The following is a 26,176-nucleotide window of genomic DNA, read 5'->3' on the forward strand; positions in this document are numbered from 1 at the left end:
AATGGCATGCAAAATCACGTTTTGAGCCATTTCTGGCGTTAAACGCTGGGCTGGTGCCCCTTTCTGGCGTTTAACGCCAGGTTCTTGCCCTTTTCTGGCGTTTAACGCCAGTCTGGTGCCCCTTTCTGGCGTTAAACGCCCAGAATGGTGCCAGACTGGGCGTTAAACGCCCAACTGCTAGCCTTACTGGCGTTTAAACGCCAGTAGGTTCTTCCTCCAGGGTGTGCTGTTTTTCTTCCTGTTTTTCATTCTGTTTTTGCTTTTTCAATTGATTTTGTGACTTCTTATGATCATCAACCTACAAAAAACATAAAATAACAAAACAAAATAGATAAAATATAACATTGGGTTGCCTCCCAACGCTTCTTTAATGTCAGTAGCTTGACAGAGGGCTCTCATGGAGCCTCATATTTTCTCAGATCAATGTTGGAACCTCCCAACACCAAACTTAGAGTTTGAATGTGGGGGTTCAACACCAAACTTAGAGTTTGGTTGTGGCCTCCCAACACCAAACTTAGAGTTTGACTGTGGGGGCTCTGCTTGACTCTGAGTTGAGAGAAGCTCTTCATGCTTCCTCTCCATGGTGACAGAGGGATATCCTTGAGCCTTGAACACAAAGGATTCTTCATTCACTTGAATGATCAGTTCACCTCTATCAGCATCAATCACAGCCTTGGCTGTGGCTAGGAAGGGTCTGCCAAGGATGATGGTTTCATCCATGCACTTCCCAGTCTCTAGGACTATGAAATCAGCAGGGATGTAATGGTCTTCAATCTTCACCAAAACATCCTCTACAAGTCCATAAGCTTGTTTTCTTGAGTTGTCTGCCATCTCTAGTGAGATTCTTGCAGCTTGTACCTCAAAGATCCCTAGCTTCTCCATTACAGAGAGAGGCATGAGGTTTACACTTGACCCTAAGTCACACAGAGCCTTCTTGAAGGTCATGGTGCCTATGGTGCAAGGTATGGAAAACTTCCCAGGATCTTGTCTCTTTTGAGGTAATTTCTGCCTAGACAAGTCATCCAGTTCTTTGGTGAGCAAAGGGGGTTCATCCTCCCAAGTCTCATTTCCAAATAACTTGTCATTTAGCTCCATGATTGCTCCAAGGTATTTGGCAACTTGCTCTTCAGTGACATACTCCTCCTCTTCAGAGGATGAATACTCATCAGAGCTCATGAATGGCAGAAGTAAATCCAATGGAATCTCTATGGTCTCATTTTGAGCCTCAGATTCCCATGGTTCCTCATTAGGGAACTCATTGGAGGTTAGTGCACGCCCATTGAGGTCTTCCTCAGTGGCGTTCACTTCCTCTCCCTCCTCTCCAAATTCGGCCATGTTTATGGCTTTGCACTCTCCTTTTGGTTTTTCTTCTGTATTGCTTGGGAGAGTACTTGGAGGGAGTTCAGTAACTTTCTTGCTCAGCTGTCCCACTTGTGCCTCCAAATTCCTAATGGAGGCTCTTGTTTCAGTCATGAAACTTTGAGTGATTTTGATTAGATCAGAGACCATGGTTGCTAAGTCAGAGGGGTTCTGCTTAGAATTCTCTGTCTGTTGCTGAGAAGATGATGGAAAAGGCTTGCCATTGCTAAACCTGTTTCTTCCACTATTATTGTTATTGAAACCTTGTTGAGGTCTCTCTTGATTCTTTCATGAGAAATTTGGGTGATTTCTCCATGAAGAATTATAGGTGTTTCCATAGGGTTCTCCTAGGTAATTCACCTCTTCCATTGAAGGGTTCTCAGGATCATAAGCTTCTTCTTCAGATGAAGCATCCTTAGTACTGCTTGGTGCATTTTGCATTCCAGACAGACTTTGAGAAATCAAATTGACTTGTTGAGTCAATATCTTGTTCTGAGCCAAAATGGCATTCAGAGTATCAATCTCAAGAACTCCTTTCTTCTGACTTGTCCCATTGTTTACAGGATTTCTTTCAGAAGTGTACATGAATTGGTTATTTGCAACCATTTCAATGAGCTCTTGAGCCTCTGTAGGCGTCTTCTTCAGATGAAGAGATCCTCCAGCAGAGCTATCCAAAGACATCTTGGATAGTTCAGAGAGACCATCATAGAAAATACCTATGATGCTCCATTCAGAAAGCATGTCAGATGGACATTTTCTGATCAATTGTTTGTATCTTTCTCAAGCTTCATAGAGGGATTCACCATCCTTCTGTCTGAAGGTTTGGACTTCCACTCTAAGCTTACTCAATTTTTGAGGTGGAAAGAACTTTGCCAAGAAGGCATTGACTAGCTTTTCCCAAGAGTCCAGGCTTTCTTTAGGTTGAGAGTCCAACCATATTCTAGCTCTGTCTCTTACAGCAAAAGGGAATAGCATCAGTCTGTAGACCTCAGGGTCAACCCCATTAGTCTTGACTGTGTCACAGATTTGCAAGAATTCAGCTAAAAACTGATGAGGATCTTCCAATGGAAGTCCATGGAACTTGCAATTCTGTTGCATTAGAGAAACTAATTGAGGCTTAAGCTCAAAGTTGTTTGCTCCAATGGCAGGGATAGAGATGCTTCTCCCACAGAAGTCGGGAGTAGGTGCAGTAAAGTCACCCAGCACCTTCCTTGCATTGTTGGCATTGTTGTTGTTTTCGGCTGCCATAGGTTCTTCTTCTTTGAAGAATTCGGTCAGGTCCTCAACAGAGAGTTGTGCCTTAGCTTCTCTTAGCTTTCGCTTCAAGGTCCTTCCAGGTTCAGGGTCAGCTTCAACAAGAATGCCTTTGTCTTGTTCCTGCTCATATGAAAGAGAAGAAAACAAGAAATATGGAATCCTCTATGTCACAGTATAGAGATTCCTTGAGGTGTCAGAGGAAAAGAAAAGTAGAAGACAGAAGTAGAAAATTCGAACTTATCAAAGAAGATGGAGTTCGAATTTTGCATTAAGGAATAGAGTTAGTTCATAAATAGAAGGATGTGAGAAGAAGGGGTAATTTTCGAAAATTAAGTAAAGATTTTGAAAACATTTTGAAAAACACTAATTGATTTTCGAAAACAAAGTGGGAAAGAAGTAAAGTGATTTTTGAAAAAGATTTTGAAATTAGAAATTAAAAGATTTGATTGAAAACTATTTTGAAAAAGATGTGGTTGAGAAGATATGATTGGTTTTTAAAAGATGTGATTAAAAAGATATGATTGAAAAGTTATGGTTTTAAAAAGATATGATTGAAAAGATATGATTTGAAAACAATTTTAAAAAGATTTGATTTTAAAAATTAATGACTTGCCTAACAAGAAAAGATATGATTCAAACATTAAACCTTTCTCAACAGAAAAGGCAACATACTTAAAATGTTCAATCAAATCATTAATTGTTAGTAAGCATCTTTGAAAAAGGAAAGAAATTGATTTTGAAAACATTTGATTGAAAAGATTTGATTTGAAAAAGATTTGATTTTGAAAAACTTTGAAAACTTGAAAAAAAATTGATTTTGAAAACAAAAATCCTCCCCCTTGTGCCATCCTAGCGTTAAACGCCCAGAATGGTGCACATTCTGGCGTTTAACGCCCAAAACTCTACCCTTTTGGGCGTTAAACGCCCAGCCAGGTACCCTGGCTGGCGTTTAAACGCCAGTCTGTCTTCTTCACTGGGCATTTTTGAATGCCCAGCTTTTTCTGTATAATTCCTCTGCAGTATGTTCTGAATCTTTAATTCTCTGTATTATTGACTTGAAAAGACACAAATTAAAAATATTTTTGGATTTTTAATAATGAGGAATAATCAAAATGCAACTAAAATCAAATAACAATGCATGCAAGACACCAAACTTAGCAGTTTGTATACTATTGACACTAACAAAATGAGAATGCACATAAGAAATAACAAAACACTCAAGTCAATAGAATTCAAAGATCAAAACAAGGAAATCATCAAGAACAACTTGAAGATAAATGAAGACACATGCATAAATTTGAAAAATGCAAGAAGAACAGAAACATGCAATTGACACCAAACTTAAAATGAGACACTAAACTTAGACAGGAAATATTTTTTATTTTTATGATTTTGTAATTTTTTTTTGGTTTTTTCGAAAATTAAGTGAAAAGAAAAATAAAGGTATCAAAATTCTTAATGAGAATTCCAGGAATCATGCAATGTTAGTCTAAAGCTTTAGTCTAAAGGAATTAGACATGGCTAGCCAAGCTTCAACAGAACATTGCATTCAAGAGCTAAATTGATGAAGATCAATCAGCTTTGGTGATGATAAGAACATCACCTTGAAACACTAGAATTCATTCTTAAGAACTCTGAAAAAAAAATACCTAATCTAAGCAACAAGATGAACCGTCAGTTGTCCATACTCGAACAATCCCCGGCAACGGCGCCAAAAACTTGGTGCACGAAATTGTGATCACTACTTTTACACAAAACAATCCCCGGTAATGGCTCCAAAGACTTGGTGCTCAATACCATGGCATAAACACAACTTCGCACAACTAACCAGCAAGTGCACTGGGTCGTCCAAGTAATAAACCTTACGCGAGTAAGGGTCGATCCCACGGAGATTGTTGGTATGAAGCAAGCTATGGTCACCTTGTAAATCTCAGTCAGGCAGACTCAAATGGGTATAGTGATAAACGAATAAAGCATAAAGATAAAGATAGAGATACTTATGTATATCATTGGTGAGAGCTTCAGATAAGTGTATGAAGATGCCTTCCCTTCCGTCTCTCTGCTTTCCTACTGTCTTCATCCAATCCTTCTTACTCCTTTCCATGGCAAGCTCATGTAGGGTTTCACCGTTGTCAGTGGCTACCTCCCATCCTCTCAGTGAAAACGTTGCCTATGCTCTGTCACAGCATGGGTAATCAGCTGTCGGTTTTTGGTCAGGCCGGAATAAAATCCATCGATTCTTTTGCGTCTGTCACTAACGCCCCGCCTGCTAGGAGTTTGAAGCACGTCACAGTCATTCAATCATTGAATCCTACTCAGAATACCACAGACAAGGTTAGACCTTCTGGATTCTCTTGAATGCTGCCATCAGTTCTCGCCTATACCACGAAGACTCTGATCTCATGGAATGGCTGGCTCGTTTGTCAGGCGAGCACTCGGTTGTCAGGCGATCAACCATGCATCGTGTATCAGGAATCCAAGAGATATTCACTAAGCCTCGTATGCTTGTAGAACAAGAGTGGTTGTCAGTCACTTTGTTCATAAGTGAGAATGATGATGAGTGTCACGGATCATCACATTCATCAAGTTGAAGAACAGGTGATATTTTGGAACAAGAACAAGCGGAATTGAATAGAAGAACAATAGTAATTGCATTAATACTCGAGGTACAGCAGAGCTCCACACCTTAATCTATGGTGTGTAGAAACTCCACCGTTGAAAATACATAAGAACAAGGTCTAGGCATGGCCATGAGGCCAGCCTCCCAGTGATCAAAAGATTCAAAGATCTCAAGATGTCTAATACAATAGTAAAAGGTCCTACTTATAGAAAACTAGTAGCCTAAGGTGTACAAAGATGAGTAAATGACATAAAAATCCACTTCCGGGCCCACTTGGTGTGTGCTTGGGCTGAGCAATGAAGCATTTTCGTGTAGAGACTCTCCTTGGAGTTAAACGCCAGCTTTTATGCCAGTTTGGGCGTTTAACTCCCATTTAGGTGCCAGTTCCGGCGTTTAACGCTGGAATTCCTGAGGGTGACTTTGAACGCCGGTTTGGGCCATCAAATCTTGAGCAAAGTATGGACTATCATATATTGCTGGAAAGCCCAGGATGTCTACTTTCCAACGCCATTGAGAGCGCGCCAATTGGGCTTCTGTAGCTCCAGAAAATTCACTTCGAGTGCAGGGAGGTCAGAATCCAACAGCATCTGCAGTCCTTTTCAGTCTCTGGATCAGATTTTTGCTCAGGTCCCTCAATTTCAGCCAGAAAATACCTGAAATCACAGAAAAACACACAAACTCATAGTAAAGTCCAGAAAAGTGAATTTTAGCTAAAAACTAATAAAAATATACTAAAAACTAACTAGATCATACTAAAAACATACTAAAAACAATGCCAAAAAGCGTACAAATTATCCGCTCATCAGATGTTCCTTAGATCTAAAGTGATCAAAAGATGTCTAATACAATAGTAAAAAGTCCTATTTATACTAGACTAGCTACTAGGGTTTACATGAGTAAGTAATTGATGCATAAATCCACTTCCGGGGCCCACTTGATGTATGATTGGGCTGAGCTTGATCTATCCACGAGCTGAGGCTTTTCTTGGAGTTGAACTCCAAGTTATGACGTGTTTTGGGCGTTCAACTCCGGATCATGACGTTTTTCTGGCGTTTAACTCCAGACAGCAGCATGTACTTGGCGTTCAACGCCAAGTTACGTCGTCAATTTCCGAATAAAGTATGGACTATTATATATTGCTGGAAAGCTCTCAATGTCTACTTTCCAACGCCATTAAGAGCGCGCCATTTGGAGTTCTGTAGCTCCAGAAAATCCATTTTGAGTGCAGGGAGGTCAGATTCCAACAGCATCAGCAGTCCTTTTGTCAGCCTTTTTCAGAGTTTTGCTCAAGTCCCTCAATTTCAGCCAGAAATTACCTGAAATCACAGAAAAATACACAAACTCATAGTAAAGTCCAGAAATGTGAATTTAACATAAAAACTAATGAAAACATCCCTAAAAGTAGCTTGAACTTACTAAAAACTACCTAAAAACAATGCCAAAAAGCGTATAAATTATCCACTCATCACAACACCAAACTTAAATTGTTGCTTGTCCCCAAGCAACTGAAAAACAAATAGGATAAAAAGAAGCGAATATACTATAAATTCCAAAATATCAATGAATATTAATTATAATTAGATGAGCGGGACTTGTAGCTTTTTGCTTCTGAACAGTTTTGGCATCTCACTTTTTCCTTTGAAGTTTAGAATGATTGGCTTCTCTAGGAACTTAGATTTTCGGATAGTGTTATTGACTTTCCTAGTTAAGCATGTTGATTCTTGAACACAGCTACTTATGAGTCTTGGCCCTGGCCCTAAGCACTTTGTTTTCCAGTATTACCACCGGATACATAAATGCCACAGACACATAATTGGGTGAACCTTTTCAGATTGTGACTTAGCTTTGCTAAAGTCCCCAGTTAGTGGTGTCCAGAGCTCTTAAGCACGCTCTTTTTGCTTTGGATCACGACTTTAACCACTCAGTCTCAAGCTTTTCACTTGGACCTTCATGACACAAGCACATGGTTAGGGACAGCTTGATTTAGCTGCTTAGGCCTGGATTTTATTTCCTTGGGCCCTCCTATCCATTGATGCTCAAAGCCTTGGATCCTTTTTACTTTTGCCTTTTGGTTTTAAGGGCTATTGGCTTTTTCTGCTTGCTTTTTCTTTTTCTTTCTATTTTTTTTCGCCATTTTTTTTCCGCAAGCTTTTGCTATTCACTGCTTTTTCTTGCTTCAAAAATCAATTTCATGATTTTTCAGATCATCAATAACATTTCTCTTTGTTCATCATTCTTTCAAGAGCCAACAATTTTAACATTCATGAACAACAAGATCAAAAGACATATGCACTGTTCAAGCATTCATTCAGAAAACAAAAGTATTGTCACCACATCAATATAATTAAACTAAATTCAAGGACAATTTTCGAAATTCATGTACTTCTTGTTCTTTTGAATTAAAACATTTTTCATTTAAGAGAGGTGAAGGATTAATGGATTTTATTCATAGCTTTAAGACATGGTTACTACACACTAATGATGATGAAGTAAAGACACAAAACATAGATAAACACAACATTAAAAACCGAAAACAGAAAGAAATAAAGAACAAGGAATGAATCCACCTTAGTGGCGTCTTCTTCTTGAAGGACCAGCAATGTCCTTAAACTCTTCTATGTCCCTTCCTTGCCTTTGTTGCTCCTCCCTCATTGCTCTTTGGTCTTCTCTTATTTCATGGAGAATGATGGAGTGCTCATGATGTTGCACCCTTAGTTGTTCAACATTGTGGCTCAAATCTTCTAAGGAAGTGTTGAGTTGTTCCCAATAGTTGTTGGGAGGAAAGTGCATCCCTTGAGGCATCTCAAGGATTTCTTGATGATGAGCTTCCTCATGCATCTCTTGAGAACCGTGAAGGGTCTCTCTTGCTTGCTCCATCCTCTTCTTGGTGATGGGCTTATCCTCTTCAATGGAGATGTCTCCTTCTATGATAACTCCAGCTGAGTAACATAGATGGCAAATAAGGTGAGGAAAAGCTAGCCGTGCCATGGGTGAGGGCTTGTCGGCTATTTTGTAGATTTCATTGGAGATGACCTCATGAACTTCTACTTCCTCTCCAATCATGATGCCATGAATCATGATGGCCCGATCCACAGTAACTTCAGATCGGTTGCTAGTGGGAATGATGGAGCGTTGAATGAACTCCAACCATCCTCTAGCCACAGGCTTGAGGTCCAGTCTTCTTAGTTGGACTGGCTTGCGTTTGGAGTCTCTCTTCCATTGAGCTCCTTCCACACATATGTCCATTAGGACTTGGTCCAACCTTTGATTAAAGTTGACCCTTCTAGTGTAGGGGCGTTCATCTCCTTGCATCATAGGCAAGTGGAATGCCAACCTCACATTTTCCGGACTAAAATCTAAGTATTTCCCCCGAACCATTGTGAGATAATTCTTTGGACTCGGGTTCATACTTTGATCATGGTTCCTAGTGATCCATGCATTGGCATAGAACTCTTGAACCATTAAGATTCTGACTTGTTGCATGGGGTTGGTTAGGACTTCCCAACCTCTTCTTCGGATTTCATGTCGGATCTCCGGATACTCATTTTTCTTGAGCTTGAAAGGGACCTCAGGGATCACATTCTTCTTTGTCACAACATCATAGAAGTGGTCTTGATGGCTTTTGGAGATGAATCTTTCCATCTCCCATGACTTAGAGGTGGAAGCTTTTGTCTTCCCTTTTCCTTTTCTAGAGGATTCTCCGGCCTTAGGTGCCATTGATGGTAATGGAAAAACAAAAAAAAGCTTATGCTTTTACCACACCAAACTTAAAATATTGCTCGCCCTCGAGCAAGAGAAGAAAGAATAGAAGAAGAAGAAGAAAAAGAGAATATGGAGGAGAAGGGGAAGTGTAGGTTCGGTCAAGGTATGGAAGAGGGGGTTATGTGTTGTGAAAATGAAGTAGATCGGAAGGGTATATATAGGGAGAGGGGGTAGTGTATGTTCGGCCATTTAGGGTGGGAATGGGTGGGAAAATGGTTTTGAATTTTTGAAGGTAGGTGGGGTTTATGGGGAAGAGTGGATGGATGTGAGTGGTGAAGGGGATGATTGGGAAGAAGAATTGAGGTGATTGGTGAAGAGTGTTGGGAAGTGTGATATGGGGAAGAGTAATCACAAAAACTAGGATTAGGAGGTAAGGTGGGAATATGGTAGGTGGGGATCCTGTGGGGTCCACAGATCCTGAAGTGATCCTGTGGGGTCCACAGGTCCTGAGGTGTCAAGGAATTCCATCCCTGCACCAAATAGGCATGCAAAATGCCTTTGCACACCATTCTGGCGTTTAAACGCCGTGTGGTGCACATTCTGGGCGTTCAACGCCCATGTAAAGCATGTTTCTGGCGTTGAACGCCAGTTTCATGCTTGTTACTGGCGTTCAGCGCCAGCTTTTCTTCTCTGGGCACATTCTTGGCGTTCAGCGCCAGAATGTTGCTTGTTTCTGGCGTTCAGCGCCAGAATGATGCTCTGTTCTGGCGTTGAACGCCGGCCAGATGCATCTCACTGGCGTTGAACGCCAGCCTGTGCTTCCTTCAGGGTGCGAATTTTTTTCTGCTGTTTTTTATTCTGTTTTTAATTTTTCTGATTTTTTTCGTGACTCCTCATGATCATGTACCTACTAAAACACAAAATAACAATAAAATACAATAAAATAAAATTAGATAAATAAAATTAGATTGCCTCCCAACAAGCGCTTCTTTAATGTCAATAGCTTGACAGTGGCTCTCATGGAGCCACAATGTGATCAGGTCAATGTTGTATAGTCCCAACACCAAACTTAGAGTTTGGATATGGGGTCTTAACACCAAACTTAGAGTTTGGTTGTGGCCTCACAACACCAAACTTAGAGTTTGACTGTGTGGGTTCTTCTTGACTCTGAACTGAGAGAAGCTCTTCATGCTTACTCTCTTTTGTCATAGAGGGATGGCCATGTGCCTTAAACACAAGGTAGTCCCCATTCAATTGAAGGACTAACTCACCTCTGTTGACATCTATCACAGCTCCTGCTGTGGCTAGGAAAGGTCTTCCAAGGATGATGCAATCATCCTCTTCCTTTCTGGTGTCTAAGATTATGAAATCAGCAGGGATGTAAAAGCCTTCAACCTTTACTAACACGTCCTCTACTATTCCATAAGCTTGTCTCAATGACTTGTCTGCCAATTGTAATGAGAACAAGGCAGGTTGTACCTCAATGATCCCCAGCTTCTCCATTACAGAGAGTGGCATAAGATTTATCCCTGACCCTAGATCACACAGAGCTTTTTCAAAGGTCATGGTGCCTATGGTACAAGGTATTAAGAACTTGCCAGGATCTTGTTTTTTTTTTTTTTTTTTGAGGTAGAATTTGCTGAATCCAGGTATCCAGTTCACTAATGAGCAAGGGAGGTTCACTTTCCCAAGTCTCATTACCAAACAACTTGGCATTCAGCTTCATGATAGCTCCTAAGTATTGAGCAACTTGCTCTCCAGTTACATCTTCATCCTCTTCAGAGGAAGAATAGTCTTCAGAGCTCATGAATGGTAGAAGGAGATTTAATGGAATCTCTATGGTCTCTATATGAGCCTCAGATTCCTCTGGATCCTTAATAGGAAACTCCTTCTTGCTTGAGGGATGTCCCAGGAGGTCTTCCTTACTAGGATTTTCGTCCTCCTCCTCCCTTGTGCATTCGGCCATATTGACTATATCAATGGCCTTGCACTCTCCTTTTGGATTCTCTTCTGTATTGCTTGGGAGAATACTGGGAGGAGTTTCAATGACTTTCTTACTCAGCTGGCCCACTTGTGCCTCCAGATTTCTGATGGAGGATCTTGTTTCACTCATGAAACTGAAAGTGGCTTTTGACAGATCAGAGACTAGATTGGCTAAATTAGAGGTGTTTTGTTCAGAATTCTCTGTCTGTTGCTGAAAAGATGATGGATATGGCTTGCTATTGCTCAGCCTATTGCGTCCACCATTGTTAAAGCCTTGTTGAGGTTTTTGTTGATCCTTCCATGAGAAATTTGGATGATTTCTCCATGATGAGTTATAGGTGTTTCCATAAGGTTCACCCATGTAATTAACCTCTGCCATGGCAGGGTTCTCAGGATCATAAGCTTCTTCAGAAATTGCCTCTCTAGTACTGTTGGATGCATGTTTCCATCCATTCAGATTTTGAGAGATCATGTTGACCTGTTGAGTCAACACTTTGTTCTGAGCCAATATGGCATTCAGAGCATCAATTTCAAGAACTCCTTTCTTCTGAGGTATCCCATTATTCACGGAATTCCTCTCAGAAGTGTACATGAATTGGTTGTTTGCAACCATATCAATGAGTTCTTGAGCCTCTTCAGGCATTTTCTTTAGGTGAATAGATCCACCTGCAGAATGGTCTAATGACATTTTTGAAAATTCAGATAGACCATAATAGAATATATCTAATATGGTCCATTTTGAGAACATGTCAGATGGACATCTTTTGGTCAGCTGCTTGTATCTTTCCCAAGCTTCATAGAGGGATTCACCATCTTTTTGTTTGAAGGTTTGAACATCCACTCTCAGCTTGCTCAGCTTTTGAGGAGGAAAGAATTTATCCAAGAAGGCAGTGACCAGCTTATCCCAGGAGTCCAGGCTATCCTTAGGTTGTGAATCCAACCATATTCTAGCTCTGTCTCTTACAGCAAAAGGGAAAAGCATGAGTCTGTAGACTTCAGGATCAACTCCGTTCGTCTTTACAGTCTCACAGATCTGCAAGAACTCAGTTAAAAACTGATAGGGATCTTCAGATGGAAGTCCATAAAACTTGCAGTTTTGTTGCATTAATGCAACTAGCTGAGGTTTCAGCTCAAAGTTGTTAGCTCCAATGGCAGGAATGGAGATGCTTCTTCCATCAAATTTGGACGTTGGCTTTGTGAAGTCACCAAGCATTCTCCTTGCATTATTATTATTTTCGGCTGCCATCTCCTTCTCTTGTTCGAAAATTTCTGAAAGGTTGTTTCTGGATTATTGTAATTTAGTTTCTCTTAATTTTCTCTTCAGAGTCCTTTCAGGTTCTGGATCAATTTCAACAATAGTGCCTTTTTCCCTGTTCCTGCTCATATGAAAGAGAAGAAAACAAGAAAAGAAAGAGGAATCCTCTATGTCACAATATAGAGATTCCTTTGTGTTAGTAGAAAAAGAAAGGGGAGAAGAATGAAAAAGAATGAATAGTCTGTATAAAGAGTAAGGATAGGGGAGGTGAAGAGAAGTGTTAGTAATTAAATAATTAAATAGAATAAGAAAAGAGAGAGGGGATTTTGAAAATAATTTAAAAAAAAAAGGGTTAGTGATTTTCGAAAATTAGAGATAAATTGTAATTAAAATTAAAACATGAAACAATTAGTTAATTAAAAAGAATTTTTGAAAAAGGGGTGAGATATTTTCGAAAATTAGAGAGGGAAAAGTAGTTAGGTGGTTTTGAAAAAGATAAGAAACAAACAAAAAGTTAGTTAGTTAGTTGAAAAAGATATTAAAATCAAATTTTTAAAAAGATAAGGAGATAAGAAGTTAGATAAGATATTTTGAAATCAAATTTTGAAAAAGATAAAATTTTTGAAAAAGATAGGATAAGAGATAAAAAGATTTAATTCAAAAATTTGAAATTACTTACTTCACTAACAAGAAATTACAAGATAAGTTTCTAGAACTTAAAGATTGAACCTTTCTTAACAAGAAAGTAACAAACTTCAAATTTTTGAATCAATCACATTAATTGTTAGCTAATTTTCGAAAATATGATATAAAGATAAGAAAAAAATTTTGAAAATATTTTGAAAAAGATTTTTAAAATTTTCGAAAAAGAGGAAAAATTGGAAAAGATATGATTTTTGAAAAAGATTTTGAAAAGATAGGATTTTTAAATTTTTGAAAATTTGACTTGACTTGTGAAAAACAACTAATTTTAAAAATTTTTGACTAAGTGAACTCAAATTTTCGAAAATTAGGAGAGAAATAAGGAAAAGATATTTTTTTATTTTTAAATTTTTAATGATGAGAGAGGAAAACAACAAAAATACTCAATGCATGAAATTTTTAGATTAAAACAATGAATGCATGCAAGAATGCTATGAATGTCAAGATGAACACCAAGAACACTTTGAAGATCATGATGAACATCAAGAACATATTTTTGAAAAATTTTTAATGCAAAGAAAACATGCAAGACACCAAACTTAGAAATCTTTAATGCATGGACTCTAACAAACAAAAAATGCATATGAAAAACAACAAACAACACAAAGCAAGAAAATATCAAGATCAAACAAGAAGACTTATCAAGAACAACTTGAAGATCATGAAGAACACTATGAATGCATGAGATTTTCGAAAAATGCAAGAAAATTTTTTTTAAAGCATGCAATTGACACCAAACTTAAAAATTGACTCAAGACTCAAACAAGAAACACAAAGTATTTTTTATTTTTATGATTTTCTAATTTTTTTTGGATTTTTATTAATTTTTTTCGAAAATAAAGTTAGGAAAAATGAAAAAGAAAAGAAAAATTTTGAAAAAGATTTTTGAAAAGAAAATTACCTAATCTGAGCAACAAGATGAACCGTCAGTTGTCCATACTCGAACAATCCCCGGCAACGGCGCCAAAAACTTGGTGGACGAAATTGTGATTCATTCTTTTCTAACTCGAAGCAATTCCCGGTAATGGCTCCAAAAACTTGGTGCTCAATATCACGGTGTCTAATATTCAACTCACAACTCCGCACAACTAACCAGCAAGTGCACTGGGTCATCCAAGTAATAAACCTTACGTGAGTAAGGGTCGATCCCACGGAGATTGTTGGTATGAAGCAAGCTATGGTCACCTTGTAAATCTCAGTTAGGCAGATTAAATTGGTTTATGGATTTTTGAATAATTAATAATAAATAAAAAATAGAATAGGATAGAAATACTTATGTAAATCAATAGTGAGAATTTCAGATAGGCATATGGAGATGCTGTGCTCCTCTTGAATCTCTACTTTCTTATTGCCTTCATCCAATCCTTCTTACTCATTTCCATGGCAAGCTGTATGTAGGGCATCACCGTTGTCAATGGCTACATCCCATCCTCTCAGTGAAAATGGTCCTATGCTCTGTCACAGCACGGCTAATCATCTGTCGGTTCTCAATCAGGTTGGAATAGAATCCCTTGATTCTTTTGCGTTTGTCATCACGCCCAGCCTTCAGGAGTTTGAAGCTCGTCACAGTCATTCAATCCCAGAATCCTACTCGGAATACCATAGACAAGGTTTAGACTTTCCGGATCCTCATGAATGCCGCCATCTATCTAACTTATACCACGAAGATTCTGTTGGAGAATCTAAGAGATATGCGCCCAGCCTAAAGTAGAACGGAAGTGGTTGTCAATCACGCGCGTTCATAGGTGAGAATGATGATGAGTGTCACGGATCATCACATTCATCAAGTGTTGTGCAACGTATATCTTGGAATAAGAATAAAAGAGAATTGAATAGAAAGTAATAAAAATTGTATTGAAACTTGAGGTATAGCAGAGCTCCACACCCTTAATCTATGGTGTGCAGAAACTCCACCATTGAAAATACATAAGAGAAAGGTTCAGGCATGGCCGAATGGCCAGCCCCCATGATCTGAGAACTAATCATCCCAAGATGTTCCTTAGATCTAAAGTGATCAAAAGATGTCTAATACAATAGTAAAAAGTCCTATTTATACTAGACTAGCTACTAGGGTTTACATGAGTAAGTAATTGATGCATAAATCCACTTCCGGGGCCCACTTGGTGTATGCTTGGGCTGAGCTTGATCTATCCACGAGCTGAGGCTTTTCTTGGAGTTGAACTCCAAGTTATGACGTGTTTTGGGCGTTCAACTCCGGATCATGACGTTTTTCTGGCGTTTAACTCCAGACAGCAGCATGTACTTGGCGTTCAACGCCAAGTTACGTCGTCAATTTCCGGATAAAGTATGGACTATTATATATTGCTGGAAAGCTCTGGATGTCTACTTTCCAACGCCGTTGAGAGCGCGCTATTTGGAGTTCTGTAGCTCCAGAAAATTCATTTTGAGTGCAGGGAGGTCAGATTCCAACAGCATCAGCAGTCCTTTTGTCAGCCTTTTTCAGAGTTTTGCTCAAGTCCCTCAATTTCAGCCAGAAATTACCTGAAATCACAGAAAAACACACAAACTCATAGTAAAGTGCAGAAATGTGAATTTGACATAAAAACTAATGAAAACATCCCTAAAAGTAGCTTGAACTTACTAAAAACTACCTAAAAACAATGCCAAAAAGCGTATAAATTATCCGCTCATCAGCCGTAAATCCTTGATTTCTCTGGCTCCAGTAAACTTCGGCGCCAGCACTACCCAAGTAACGTTCGACTCACTAGGGAGATTTGCTGACTGGAAGAACCCTTTCACTGTTTCAGTGAACTCTCCACCTAAGTCTTCCCAACACTTCTTTATAAAATGCATATTATACCCATCACTTCCTGGTGCCTTTGTTGATTCACAATCCCAAGCTGCCTCCTTTATCTCTTCTGCAGTTGGCATCAGCTCTAGCTCTGTTGCCTCTTCCAGGAGAATTTGCTTTACCAGCCCATCCCTGAACCCAATAACTGGCGAAGGCTCCTGGTGGTATAGCTCCTTATAGAAGTCTCGGATAGCGATCTTGATCCTCGCTTGATTCCTAAGTAACCTCCCATTCACAAGTAAGGCATCAATCCTATTGGACCTTCTTCCGCGGAGGCTACATTGTGAAAGTACCGGGTATTTTTATCCATTTCCTTTACATGCCTAGATCTTGACATTTGCTTCCAATGTATCTCCTTTCTTATATACCACCTTCTACAGAAGCTCACTAGTGCCTTCCTCCTTGCTTCAGTAGCCCCATCTGCCACTCTAGTACCGACCATGTCATCCACTTTTCGTATCTCATCCTCAAACTGTGTAATCCTATTGTCCATGCCCCCAAAGTGCTCTTTATGCCACCTGTTCAGTGGCATTGTCAAAGCCTTTAGCTTGTCCATAAACTGTACCTCCCCTAAACTCCTCCATTCCTCCTTTACCATCCTCAAGAACCCTTCATGCGTAAACCAGGAGTCCAGACTCCGAAAAGGTCTAGGCCCCCCTCTAATGCGTGAGGTCTCCATAATCAATGGACAATGATCAGATAGCCCTCTAGGTCCACTTCGCAGCCTTATTTCAGGAAACACCTCTAGCCACTCCAAGCTCGCCAAGACCCTATCAATTCGAATGCACGATTGCCCTCTAAACCAGGTGAACAAGCAATCAGAAATTACTAAGTCCACTAGCTCCATATCCTGGATCCAGGACTTAAACTCAGCTGCAGACACCGTCAAAGAAGTAGCCCCCCTTCTCTCCTCCATGTTAACTATCTCATTAAAATCCCCCAAGTAGCAAACTGGGACCTGGCATAACCCAAATAAGAAACTCAGCTCCTCCCACAGAACAAGCTTTTCTGCCCTATCATGCGGCCCATAAACAAGGCAAAAAGCACAAGAGAAATTCTTCTGGAGTAACACACCCTCCACACACAACCAACGATCTTCTTTATAGCAATTGTTCATCTTAAAAACTGTTTCATCCCACATCAAAACTAGACCACCTGCAGCTCCAACTGACCCCACAAATTCCCATCTAACCGCCCTGTTGCCCCACAATTGCTGTATATCAAAGATTGTCACAACCTCCTTCTTTGTTTTTATCAGTCCTAACATATGCAACTTAAATTTTTTCCGAAGGCTCTTCACCATACTCAGTTTACCAACTCCCGCCAACCCCCTAATATTCCAGGAACTAAAATTCATTTTAAAACATTTATACACACCTTCTTTCGATTTTTCGGCCGACTCCGTCTTGCTTTCTCCTTTTGCTTCGCAATTTTTTTTTCCGCGCAAGTTCCTCATTCTGTGCCTGCAATATAGCCATTATATCATCTTCCTCATCATATTGCACAGCTCCAGATTCCACTGCAAGCTTCCACACTTCCCGGTTTTCTTGTATTTCAGCTGCCTGTCTGGTTTCGGACGTTTCCGACTCAGCTTCACTTGCTTCATCACAGGGGTCATCCTGCCGATCCGCTAAAACTACTCCCTTATCCCCCGGTGCAGGATTTACAATCTCCGTAGAGCCCCTTATGCCACTCTCAGCCCCAATACCCTTTCCTTCTTGCAATTCAGTTCCATCCTCACCTAATTCACCCCCATTCCATGGCGTCACTCCACTTGGGTCTCCCTGCCAACTTCCCTCCCCGATCACCTGGTAGCACGCCAATCCCTTGCCGCCCCCAGCCGCGTTGTCATCACCAACCACCGCCAGCTCCTCCTTCCCACCAGCGTGGATCGTCATTCCCCCACCATCCAACTCCATTTTCCCCTTCGCCCCACTTTCACGAAACCCAGCCCCATGAATCTCGTCCCCCTTCCCTAACCAAACCCTGTCCAGCCCATCCTTCAAAGGTCCCGTGTCCGAGCTGCTCGGAACCAGCCCCATCGACCCAAGCCCGACAGCCCCCCCTCCATCACTGGACCACGATAGCGCTCGGTCTCCCTCGCCAGCAACCGCCAGCACTCCCTAGCCATTCAGCACCACGGGCCGGCCATCCACTCCCCCTGGGTGTACCGCAGTCGGCAATCCAAGGGAGCCACAGGCATCCGGCCTTCTCCGTGCTAGGATCACTCCTGCGCCGCCATGGTTGCCTCCCACATGAGCGCTGCATATTTCCTTAGCGACCCTTTCCCCAAACCGACCTGCCCGATAGCTCCCTTCCTTGCTACCCGCAGCCCCATCCGCTACATATCCATGAACGAGGCCCAACTCCCACCCAGCGTGAGCATCATTAGGTGGGCCTTTATTGTTATGGCCCAATATGGCATCACTTGCCTTAGGAGCCCCACCTTGGGCCCCAGACCCAATCCACATATCCCCAGCCTGATTTGCCTTATCTCCCCACCGAACCTTGCTGGTGATCTCCCCCCTAGCCAGTACCCGATCCCTATCATACTCCCAGGATTGAGTTCTGTCAGATGTATCCCCTACACAGTCAGCCCTTTCCTTTCTGGTAGAACAATTCGCGAGCAATGCCGTTACTATTTTTGAATTCAAAAAATCATTACCCCATTCGTTCAGAATCTCAGGACCAATGACAACTTTACCCCCCTGCCGCTCTTCCACCCTAATCGGCAAAGCCTCCACCTCAGCCGTCGCATCCCAACCCTCTTTTCGACCAGAACGGCGAGGACAACCAGCCATACTGGTAGAGTTCTTCTCCTCCCGGGCGACCACATCGTGACTCGTGCACCCCAAGGAACCATACGCATCATTTCCCACCTCCGTAACAAACACGTCGAAGGCAGCGGACCCCACAGACAGTTGGATCCTTTCAGAAATAATATCAAACCACCGTGTATCGATCTGCACACGCCCAACCTGGAACGATGTAGCTGAACTTGTTTCAGCGTCACAACCCACCACCTCCCCCCACTGAGCACCAATCGCACAAAACGTAGCCGCCGTCCATGCATGTAGCGGAACCCCATAGCATGCAATCCACACTCTTCTCTTATCACACCGTTCCTGCTCATGCCATCGGTACACCTTATGGAAGAACTGTCGGAGGCCACTCTCATCCCCTGCCAACGCCTCCTCTGCCCTCTCAGTGCTTTCAAAGATCAACGTGGCTTTGTACTTTCCCAGGTCACAAACTTGAACAACGTGTGGCCAGGCTCTCCGGGCGAAGTCGTTCAATAACCTATAGTCAATTGCTGTCATAGCGCTTCCAATAACACTTCGCTGCAGCCAAACAACATTCTCCTGTACTATCGGTACCTCAAGCCCCTTTACCCCCCCTCCTACCGGTCCCTCTTCAATAGTCGGTGTTAAGATATCCAAACATGTCAATCCTTTCCCAGTATCCCTGGCTTTAGGTGGCATGATCGCTTCCTCAACTCTCCTCCCGTCATCATTGGCCATCAACGGCTGCTGCTGCATCCCTCTCGCAGGCACCACCGCATTGGGTCGTCTCCGTTCCTTAGGGTCCTCTCTCCTATACTTTGCCTCAACCACTAGAATCTCCGAACCCCTTAACCGCATACGATTCATCTCTGCAATTGCTTTCAGAGCGCCGCCCTTCGTCGTATACCTTATGAACGCAAACAGATAAACCGCCCCATTTCTCATCTTCTGTGACAGGTAAATGTCATTGATTCTTCCCGTCCAATCAGGTTATTGCATAGTTAGTATATAGCGATATGGTGTTAGAGACGAACTTGTCAACAATATAACAAACAATGGTAAAACTTGTTAGTGTTACCTAATGTAATCTTGCTAGTACATAGTATTTGAATTTTTGCCATGTAATTTTTTATGGTTACATGGTTATTATTTAAATCTTTGTACAGATTATTATCTGCGAACTGGATTGCACTTAATAAGTGAGATATTATTCTTTCTCATATTGTAGTCTCTCTTGTTGGGTATAGAGAAGTTTAGCAGCTGGAATTGATAAATTGATTTTTAATGGTATTCTTATAAGTAGAGTAAAATTTTATAACAGTAGTGTTGAAAAAAAAAAGCTGTTTGTACCAAGGTTCTGAAAACTGGTTCGGACCGGCCGGTCGAACCGGTCGAACCGTGAACCGTTGCTAAAAACGAATCGGTTAGATGTTAAAACCATTGATTTTAAAAACCGTGATTAAACCGTCGAACTGGCCAGGAACCGGTCGGTTGAACCGAACCGTGACCCGGCCAGTTTTTGAAATTAGGAAGCAAACGACGTCGTTTGCAACCTCCAGCCCTAACCTAACCCCACTACTCCAGCCCTAACCCAACCCCAGACTCCAGAACCCTCGCTCTGCCTCTCTCACACTCAGTCCAGAGCTCTTCTCATCGGGCTCCTGGTCATCCGTCACTCCCTTCCAGCCACCGCCTGCTACTGCCGCCGTCGGAACTTCCAACTTCAAACAGCCACCACCTTCTCCCTCACTTCCCCTCCATCATGCAGCGGCCATCGCAACCTTCCTAACCCTCCATCGCGCTGCTCCCTTGCAAACGTGGAAGCCTCCATCGCGCAACCACGGTCCTACCGACGCCAGCTCTGTTCCACCGTAGCCACTGTCCTGTTCCAAAGCCTGTTCGAAGTTGCTCCTTGTCTCGGTCTCTCCCTCTTGCATGCTCTGTTTAAGACTTTAAGGCTTCTAGCTTCTAGGTATTTTTTTAAAACTATAATTGAATAATTTTTTTTAATTATTGTTAGTTAAGTTCTGTTCAAGCCAGTTCGAAGGTTACTGTGAATTGTGATTTTTCTGTGAATTGAACTGTGAACTTTGTTGAATAATTGTTGAATAATCATTGTTAGTTAAGCTATGAACTTTGTTGTTGTTACTTGTTGCTGAGTTAAAAAAAGTACTTCGAAAAATTGAGGGAAAAAAGCTTTTTCTGCACCAAACCCTCCCCTAAATTCGATTCTTTATGTTCTGTTCAGAAATGATTGAATGATTATTGAATGTTTTGTGTTTTTGTTGAATGATTATTTGATTCTTGATTAGCACCGGATGCTCTGCTGTGTTTGAGTACTATTTTTGAATGAAAATTTCTATACTGTGTGATTTTTTTGGGTAATCAACAGGTTAGAAATAAACTTGCTGTTTAATAATATTTCTTCCATTGTAAATCTCGGTAGTTTCAATAGGAAGCAGATATAAAAAGCAGACCTTTCAAGTTTGTGCGAGTTGCTGTCCATGTCCTGGTAAATCGATTGCAAGTTAATGTTATTTCCTTTAGTTTTAATGCTGGATTTTGAAACTAACCCTAATTTCTTGCTTCTCAGGAACCAAAAATAAAAAATCAAAGAAATAGAAAAGAAGCAGGTATTATCAATTAAATTCAATTCTGAGTATTATTGGTTGGACAATTATGAGAACATTATTACTGTTTGTGAGCTGAAAACTTTAGATTTAATTGATTTTTTTGTGTTTGTGTATGCACTGTTTGTATCTTTTTCTTCACAGTTTTTCTCCTTTTAGTTTGGTTTAATTTGTTGGATCAACATGTATTTGGTTTCATACTTTCATTAATAAGTTCTTAATATGTATTTTTATTTTTGGTCAGCAGTTTTGTTATTATTTTTTTTGTTATTCTGTATGGTAGGTAGATCATATTTTCAAGTTTCAACTAAAATTACTACCAGGGTTATGTCTATTTGAAAGAAGTTACTTACTTCACATCAAGCATGGGTTCAAGGCATTGGTTTAAGACAATCTTTCGATTAAGAAAATAAAAACAAAGTAGATCAAAGAAATCAAAGGTACAGCACACTTTCTTTGTGTCAATTTTACCTTCATTAATAACTCATCCTAGTCCAGGATTTCATTGTATGAGAGTCAAAATGATTATGTAAAACTATGTAGTACCACTATGTAGAGAGATTTGAAGTTCATGTATGTCTTACTACCAAGAAGGCCGATACAAATGTAGTACCACTATGTAGTATCACTTTGTTTATTTATATTTTATTTATTATTTTATTATAAAACGGTTTTTACGGTTCAATCACGATTCAACCGGTTGAACCTATGAACCAGTAAACCAGTAACTAGAGCGGTTTGATGACCAGTTCGATTTTCAGAACCTTGGTTTGTACTACGACATTTAGTAATTATACCAAGAAAAAAGATCTTGTTTACTTGGAAATATTTTTCTAAATTTATTTGGTGTTAATATTTTAAAACTTAAGTGACTAAAGTGTTAAATTTTAAAAATTTCAAAAATTGATTTAGATAATTACTCAAAATTTATTTTAACTAACTAATGAAGTAGATTTTTTTTTGTGACTCTAAATAAAAAAAGAAAAAGCAAAAAACGCAGTTAAAGAACCAAGGAACAACTAAGGTATCATGTTCTGAAGAAGAAGAAGAAGAAAAAGCAATTAAAGACTATCTTACAGCACCAGCCATTCAGCATGATAGACACCTTCCTTAATAGCATTTGGCCAAGAAATCAGCCACACAATTCGTCGTTCTCTGAATCACCTTCACGAGCATCCCATAATGTCACGAATCTTCTCAAAATCAGGGAACTGACTTTGCTGCTAGGATGAGCAGAAAAATCTTGCAACAAAATGAAGTTGATGCTTATGGAAACTATAATATTTGGTGTGCTATTTGTCAACTTATTAATACTTGCACAATAAATCAATTTATTTAACATATATACACACAAGATTTTGTTCACTGATAAAATATTTTTGAGAGACAATAATAAATTAGGTCAAAACAGTTTAAAGTTATTCTATTTTATTTTTTTAATTATTTATCTATTTTATTTTATATTTTTAATTACTATTAAAATATTTGAATATTTAATTTTAGATCTTGTATATATAAAATTATAAATATTAAACTTAATATCCTATTATGTGAATATTGAAACTTTTCTTTGTCTAGTTAGAAATTGACTTTTAGTATATAAAGAAAGAAGAATTCCAATATTTTTAGTATATTCAACTTTTTTTTTTTGTTAACTAAATTCAACTTTTTCAGGTTTTTTTTTTTTTATGAATAGGATAGATCATAACACCTTAACGAGTTTATTAAAAAATATAGAGCAGATCAAAACACCATAGACAAGCCCATAAAACTTAAATGGGTCATTTAAAAAAAATGGAGGCCAGGACCAAAAAAAAAAGAAAAAATGGAGGCCAAGTCCAAAAAAAAAAATGGAGGCCAACGCAAGACAGTTACACTTACACTATTATACCTTTTCTCACATAATGTCAGTTCGCTTACCCAAGGTCCCAAGTCAGCCACACTCTTCACAAAGAGCCTGTCAAGCTGTTTCCTTCTTGGAAACAAATATCTACGTGTCAACCAAATATGTATGGTGAAGAAATTTCTGTAAATCTTTATAAGTTAGCATCTGTATTTTATAAATTTTCTAGAGATTATTAATCTATAAGAAAACTCAAGGTTAAAAACCATTTCATATTACTGTGATGGGTAGAAATTAAATATAATTAAAGTTATTTTTTTATTTTTTATTTAAATCTCAATTTGATCATTAATTTTCAATTAATTTAAGAAGTTAACTGAATTTATACTTTATAATTAAACTAATTTAACATATACATTTATGTGGTACATTAATATTTTTTAAAATTTATAATATGTGCAAAAATTATGTTAACAAACAAAATGTTAAATTTACATTTTCTGTTAGTGAGTTACGTCGAACAATAGATAAGAATTGTTCTAATAAAAAAAGATATTGAAAATTGATTTGTATATTAATTTTTTTGAAAAATAAAATGTCTACTTTTAAAATTATAAGAGATTGATTTGGATAATTATTCCGTCAAAAAATAAACTAAAAATTGATTTGTCTGTTAGAATAAAACTTTAAAAATATTTTGATATTTTAATTTTTTTAGAGATTAAAATATTTATTTTTAAAATTTTTTAAAATAATTTAGATAGTTACTAAAAAATATTAGATCGTACCAACTTTTTTTTGTTTCATACAAACACACTCACATGCACTTACTTAGCAACTACTAGGTCTGAAGTCCTAAAATGGACCATTATGTCATAGGCCCAATAGTTTTGTGAGCCTTCTGGACTCAAAGTTAAGAAATAGAGTGAAGTGATCAGATCCTGAAACCCAATAGAAAAATAAAGTATTTTTGTTTTCAAAACAAGCCATGTTCCTAACCCAAAAGTGTTTCCCTCTATAAAATCATAACACACCAAATTTAGGGCTAGGGTTTATCGCTGCGGCTGCTGTTTGAACTGCATTTTCTTCTTCTTCTCGACGGCCTCGCAGCAGCAGAACAAAGCTACCGTCAATCAACATGGGGTAATAATACATTCCGCACAAATGTCAATCTCGTTTTTGTTATTACCTTGTACACGAATTGCTTTCTTCCATGACTGATGTTGATTTCTTTTTTTAAATGTTTTACTCGGTTCATCACTGCTATTTGTTTAGCTAGCACTGTACTTCAAATTTATTGTTTGTTTATCTGGCCTCAAAATGGCGAGCCTGATGGATCTGGTAATTAGAAAGTTATTGGCTTTTAATGTATGCAATCCATTTACTGATTTTGTTGTCAGTTTTATAGGAATTTCATTGCGGCAAGTTTCTCACGGTTTCTTCCCATATGCAAAATGTTACCTTTTTGTTTAATAAAAATATCGGGAGCTATATAGGGAGTTTGAAGTGTGATACAGTTCTTGCATTCGATTTTTTATTTTGGTTGGCGCTTTTCCCTTATATTATTGTGGCACTATATTCCAAGAGTGTGCTTTGAACAAGGTATAGGGATGTGTTTATGCACGTTGTGCAGAGATGAATGGAAATAAATTTCCAGAGTTTTCGTTAGCTATCTTAATTTATCCATGCTTTTAGGCTGTGTTTGTTTGTTGAGACATGGACGCTAATTGTTACACATCCACTGTTGATGGACACGGTAGGTAGTACACATATACACACAGAATACATGTATTTAGTGTTCTTCTTTAAAGATAAGACACTGAGACACAATGCATATCACACAAAATCTGACCTTTTATCCCTAATTATTTTTGAAATTACCAATGCATAAGACACAATGCACAAGAAAATTGACATTTGGATTATATATGTCTTGTACATTATTACCAAACACATTACAAAATTTGTGTATCTTTATGTTTATGTATCTTTTGTGTATTTGTGTATGTGCCTATGCGCTTAAAAACAATAACCAAAAGCAGCCTTGGAGATGGTGGTCTCTTAAACTTGTTAAGATACAGTGGTGTTGATTTCTAAATCAATGGATGGTGGGTAATTAAATCCTTATTTACTAATTTGACAGGAAGACGCGTGGAATGGGAGCTGCCCGTAAGCTGAAGTCCCACCGCAGAAGGCAACGGTGGGCAGACAAATCATACAAGAAATCTCATCTTGGTAATGAATGGAAGAAACCTTTTGCTGGTTCTTCCCATGCCAAGGGTATTGTTCTTGAAAAGATGTAAGTCTTATTTGGCTTTGTGCATCTTGAATAATGCTACAGTTAGCATTTGATATTTAGAAATTACTGCTGTGTTCTGTGTCCAGAGGTATTGAGGCTAAGCAGCCCAATTCTGCCATTCGTAAATGTGCGAGGGTTCAACTCATCAAGAATGGGAAGAAGATTGCTGCATTTGTACCAAATGATGGTTGCTTAAACTACATTGAAGAGAATGTGAGTAATCATGGTCATGTAGTTTTGCTATATTGATTATCCTCTTTGCTTCATCCTATACAATTTGTTACTGAAGTGGAATTCATTGTATAATGGGCCTTGTTTATGTGTGTAGGACGAAGTTTTGATAGCTGGATTCGGAAGAAAAGGTCATGCCGTCGGTGATATTCCCGGTGTTAGGTTCAAGGTTGTGAAGGTCTCTGGTGTGTCACTCCTTGCTCTTTTCAAGGAGAAGAAGGAGAAGCCAAGGTCTTAAATTTGTTGGATGGTTCCTATCTGTTTTTTATTATATAGTTTCCCAAAGATGATTATGGATTTTGCTTCATTAGACTGGATGAGTTTATGAACAATTTTGTATCTCTTGATAGTTATTTTTTGGAACTTTATTTGATTCATATCCAAGCCGTAGTCTTTCGTTAGTTATTCCTTGCTTGTTGCGCATTTTATTTGTAAAAAAAAACCTGCTTAGGCCATCTATCCCTTCTGGTAACAACATTATCTTGAAATCTCAGATTGAGTGGAACGTATCATTATTGTTGGGGTCTTTATCTAAAGTTGGCGAAGAATAATTTCCTGCAGTTGTATTACTGCTTATATGTTCGTAAAAATGATATTTGAAATTAGTACAACCTTTTCCAACAGATGTTTCAATTATATAATCCGGGCTCAAACTGGAACTTGGAATTATGTTGGCACCAAAGTCAACATTAGGTATGTT

The 26,176-nt window shown here is 39.1% G+C and overlaps 2 protein-coding genes and 1 non-coding gene across 3 annotated transcripts; 2 read left to right on the forward strand and 1 right to left on the reverse strand.

Annotated features, from left to right (window-relative positions):
- Positions 1–2,098: 2,098 nt before the first annotated feature.
- On the forward strand, positions 2,099–2,202 carry LOC130937856 (small nucleolar RNA R71). Its single transcript, XR_009069050.1, has one exon. It is a non-coding gene; the product is annotated as a small nucleolar RNA R71 (small nucleolar RNA).
- Positions 2,203–15,518: 13,316 nt separating this feature from the next.
- LOC130933932 (uncharacterized) lies at positions 15,519–17,732 on the reverse strand. The gene is made up of 3 exons (XM_057863530.1): positions 17,068–17,732; positions 16,059–17,021; positions 15,519–15,966 (listed from the first exon to the last, which is right to left on the reverse strand). Exons 1-3 carry the CDS (start codon positions 17,730–17,732, stop codon positions 15,519–15,521), a joined length of 2,076 nt encoding a protein of 691 aa, XP_057719513.1.
- Positions 17,733–23,942: 6,210 nt separating this feature from the next.
- Positions 23,943–25,881, forward strand: LOC130933051 (40S ribosomal protein S23). Its single transcript, XM_057862553.1, has 4 exons — positions 23,943–24,089; positions 25,090–25,245; positions 25,332–25,458; positions 25,574–25,881. Exons 1-4 carry the CDS (start codon positions 24,085–24,087, stop codon positions 25,712–25,714), a joined length of 429 nt encoding a protein of 142 aa, XP_057718536.1. The 5' UTR covers positions 23,943–24,084; the 3' UTR covers positions 25,715–25,881.
- The last annotated feature ends 295 nt before the right edge of the window (positions 25,882–26,176 follow it).

Source organism: Arachis stenosperma, chromosome 6 (genome assembly GCF_014773155.1).
Source record: "Arachis stenosperma cultivar V10309 chromosome 6, arast.V10309.gnm1.PFL2, whole genome shotgun sequence".
NCBI classification, from domain to species: domain Eukaryota; kingdom Viridiplantae; phylum Streptophyta; class Magnoliopsida; order Fabales; family Fabaceae; genus Arachis; species Arachis stenosperma.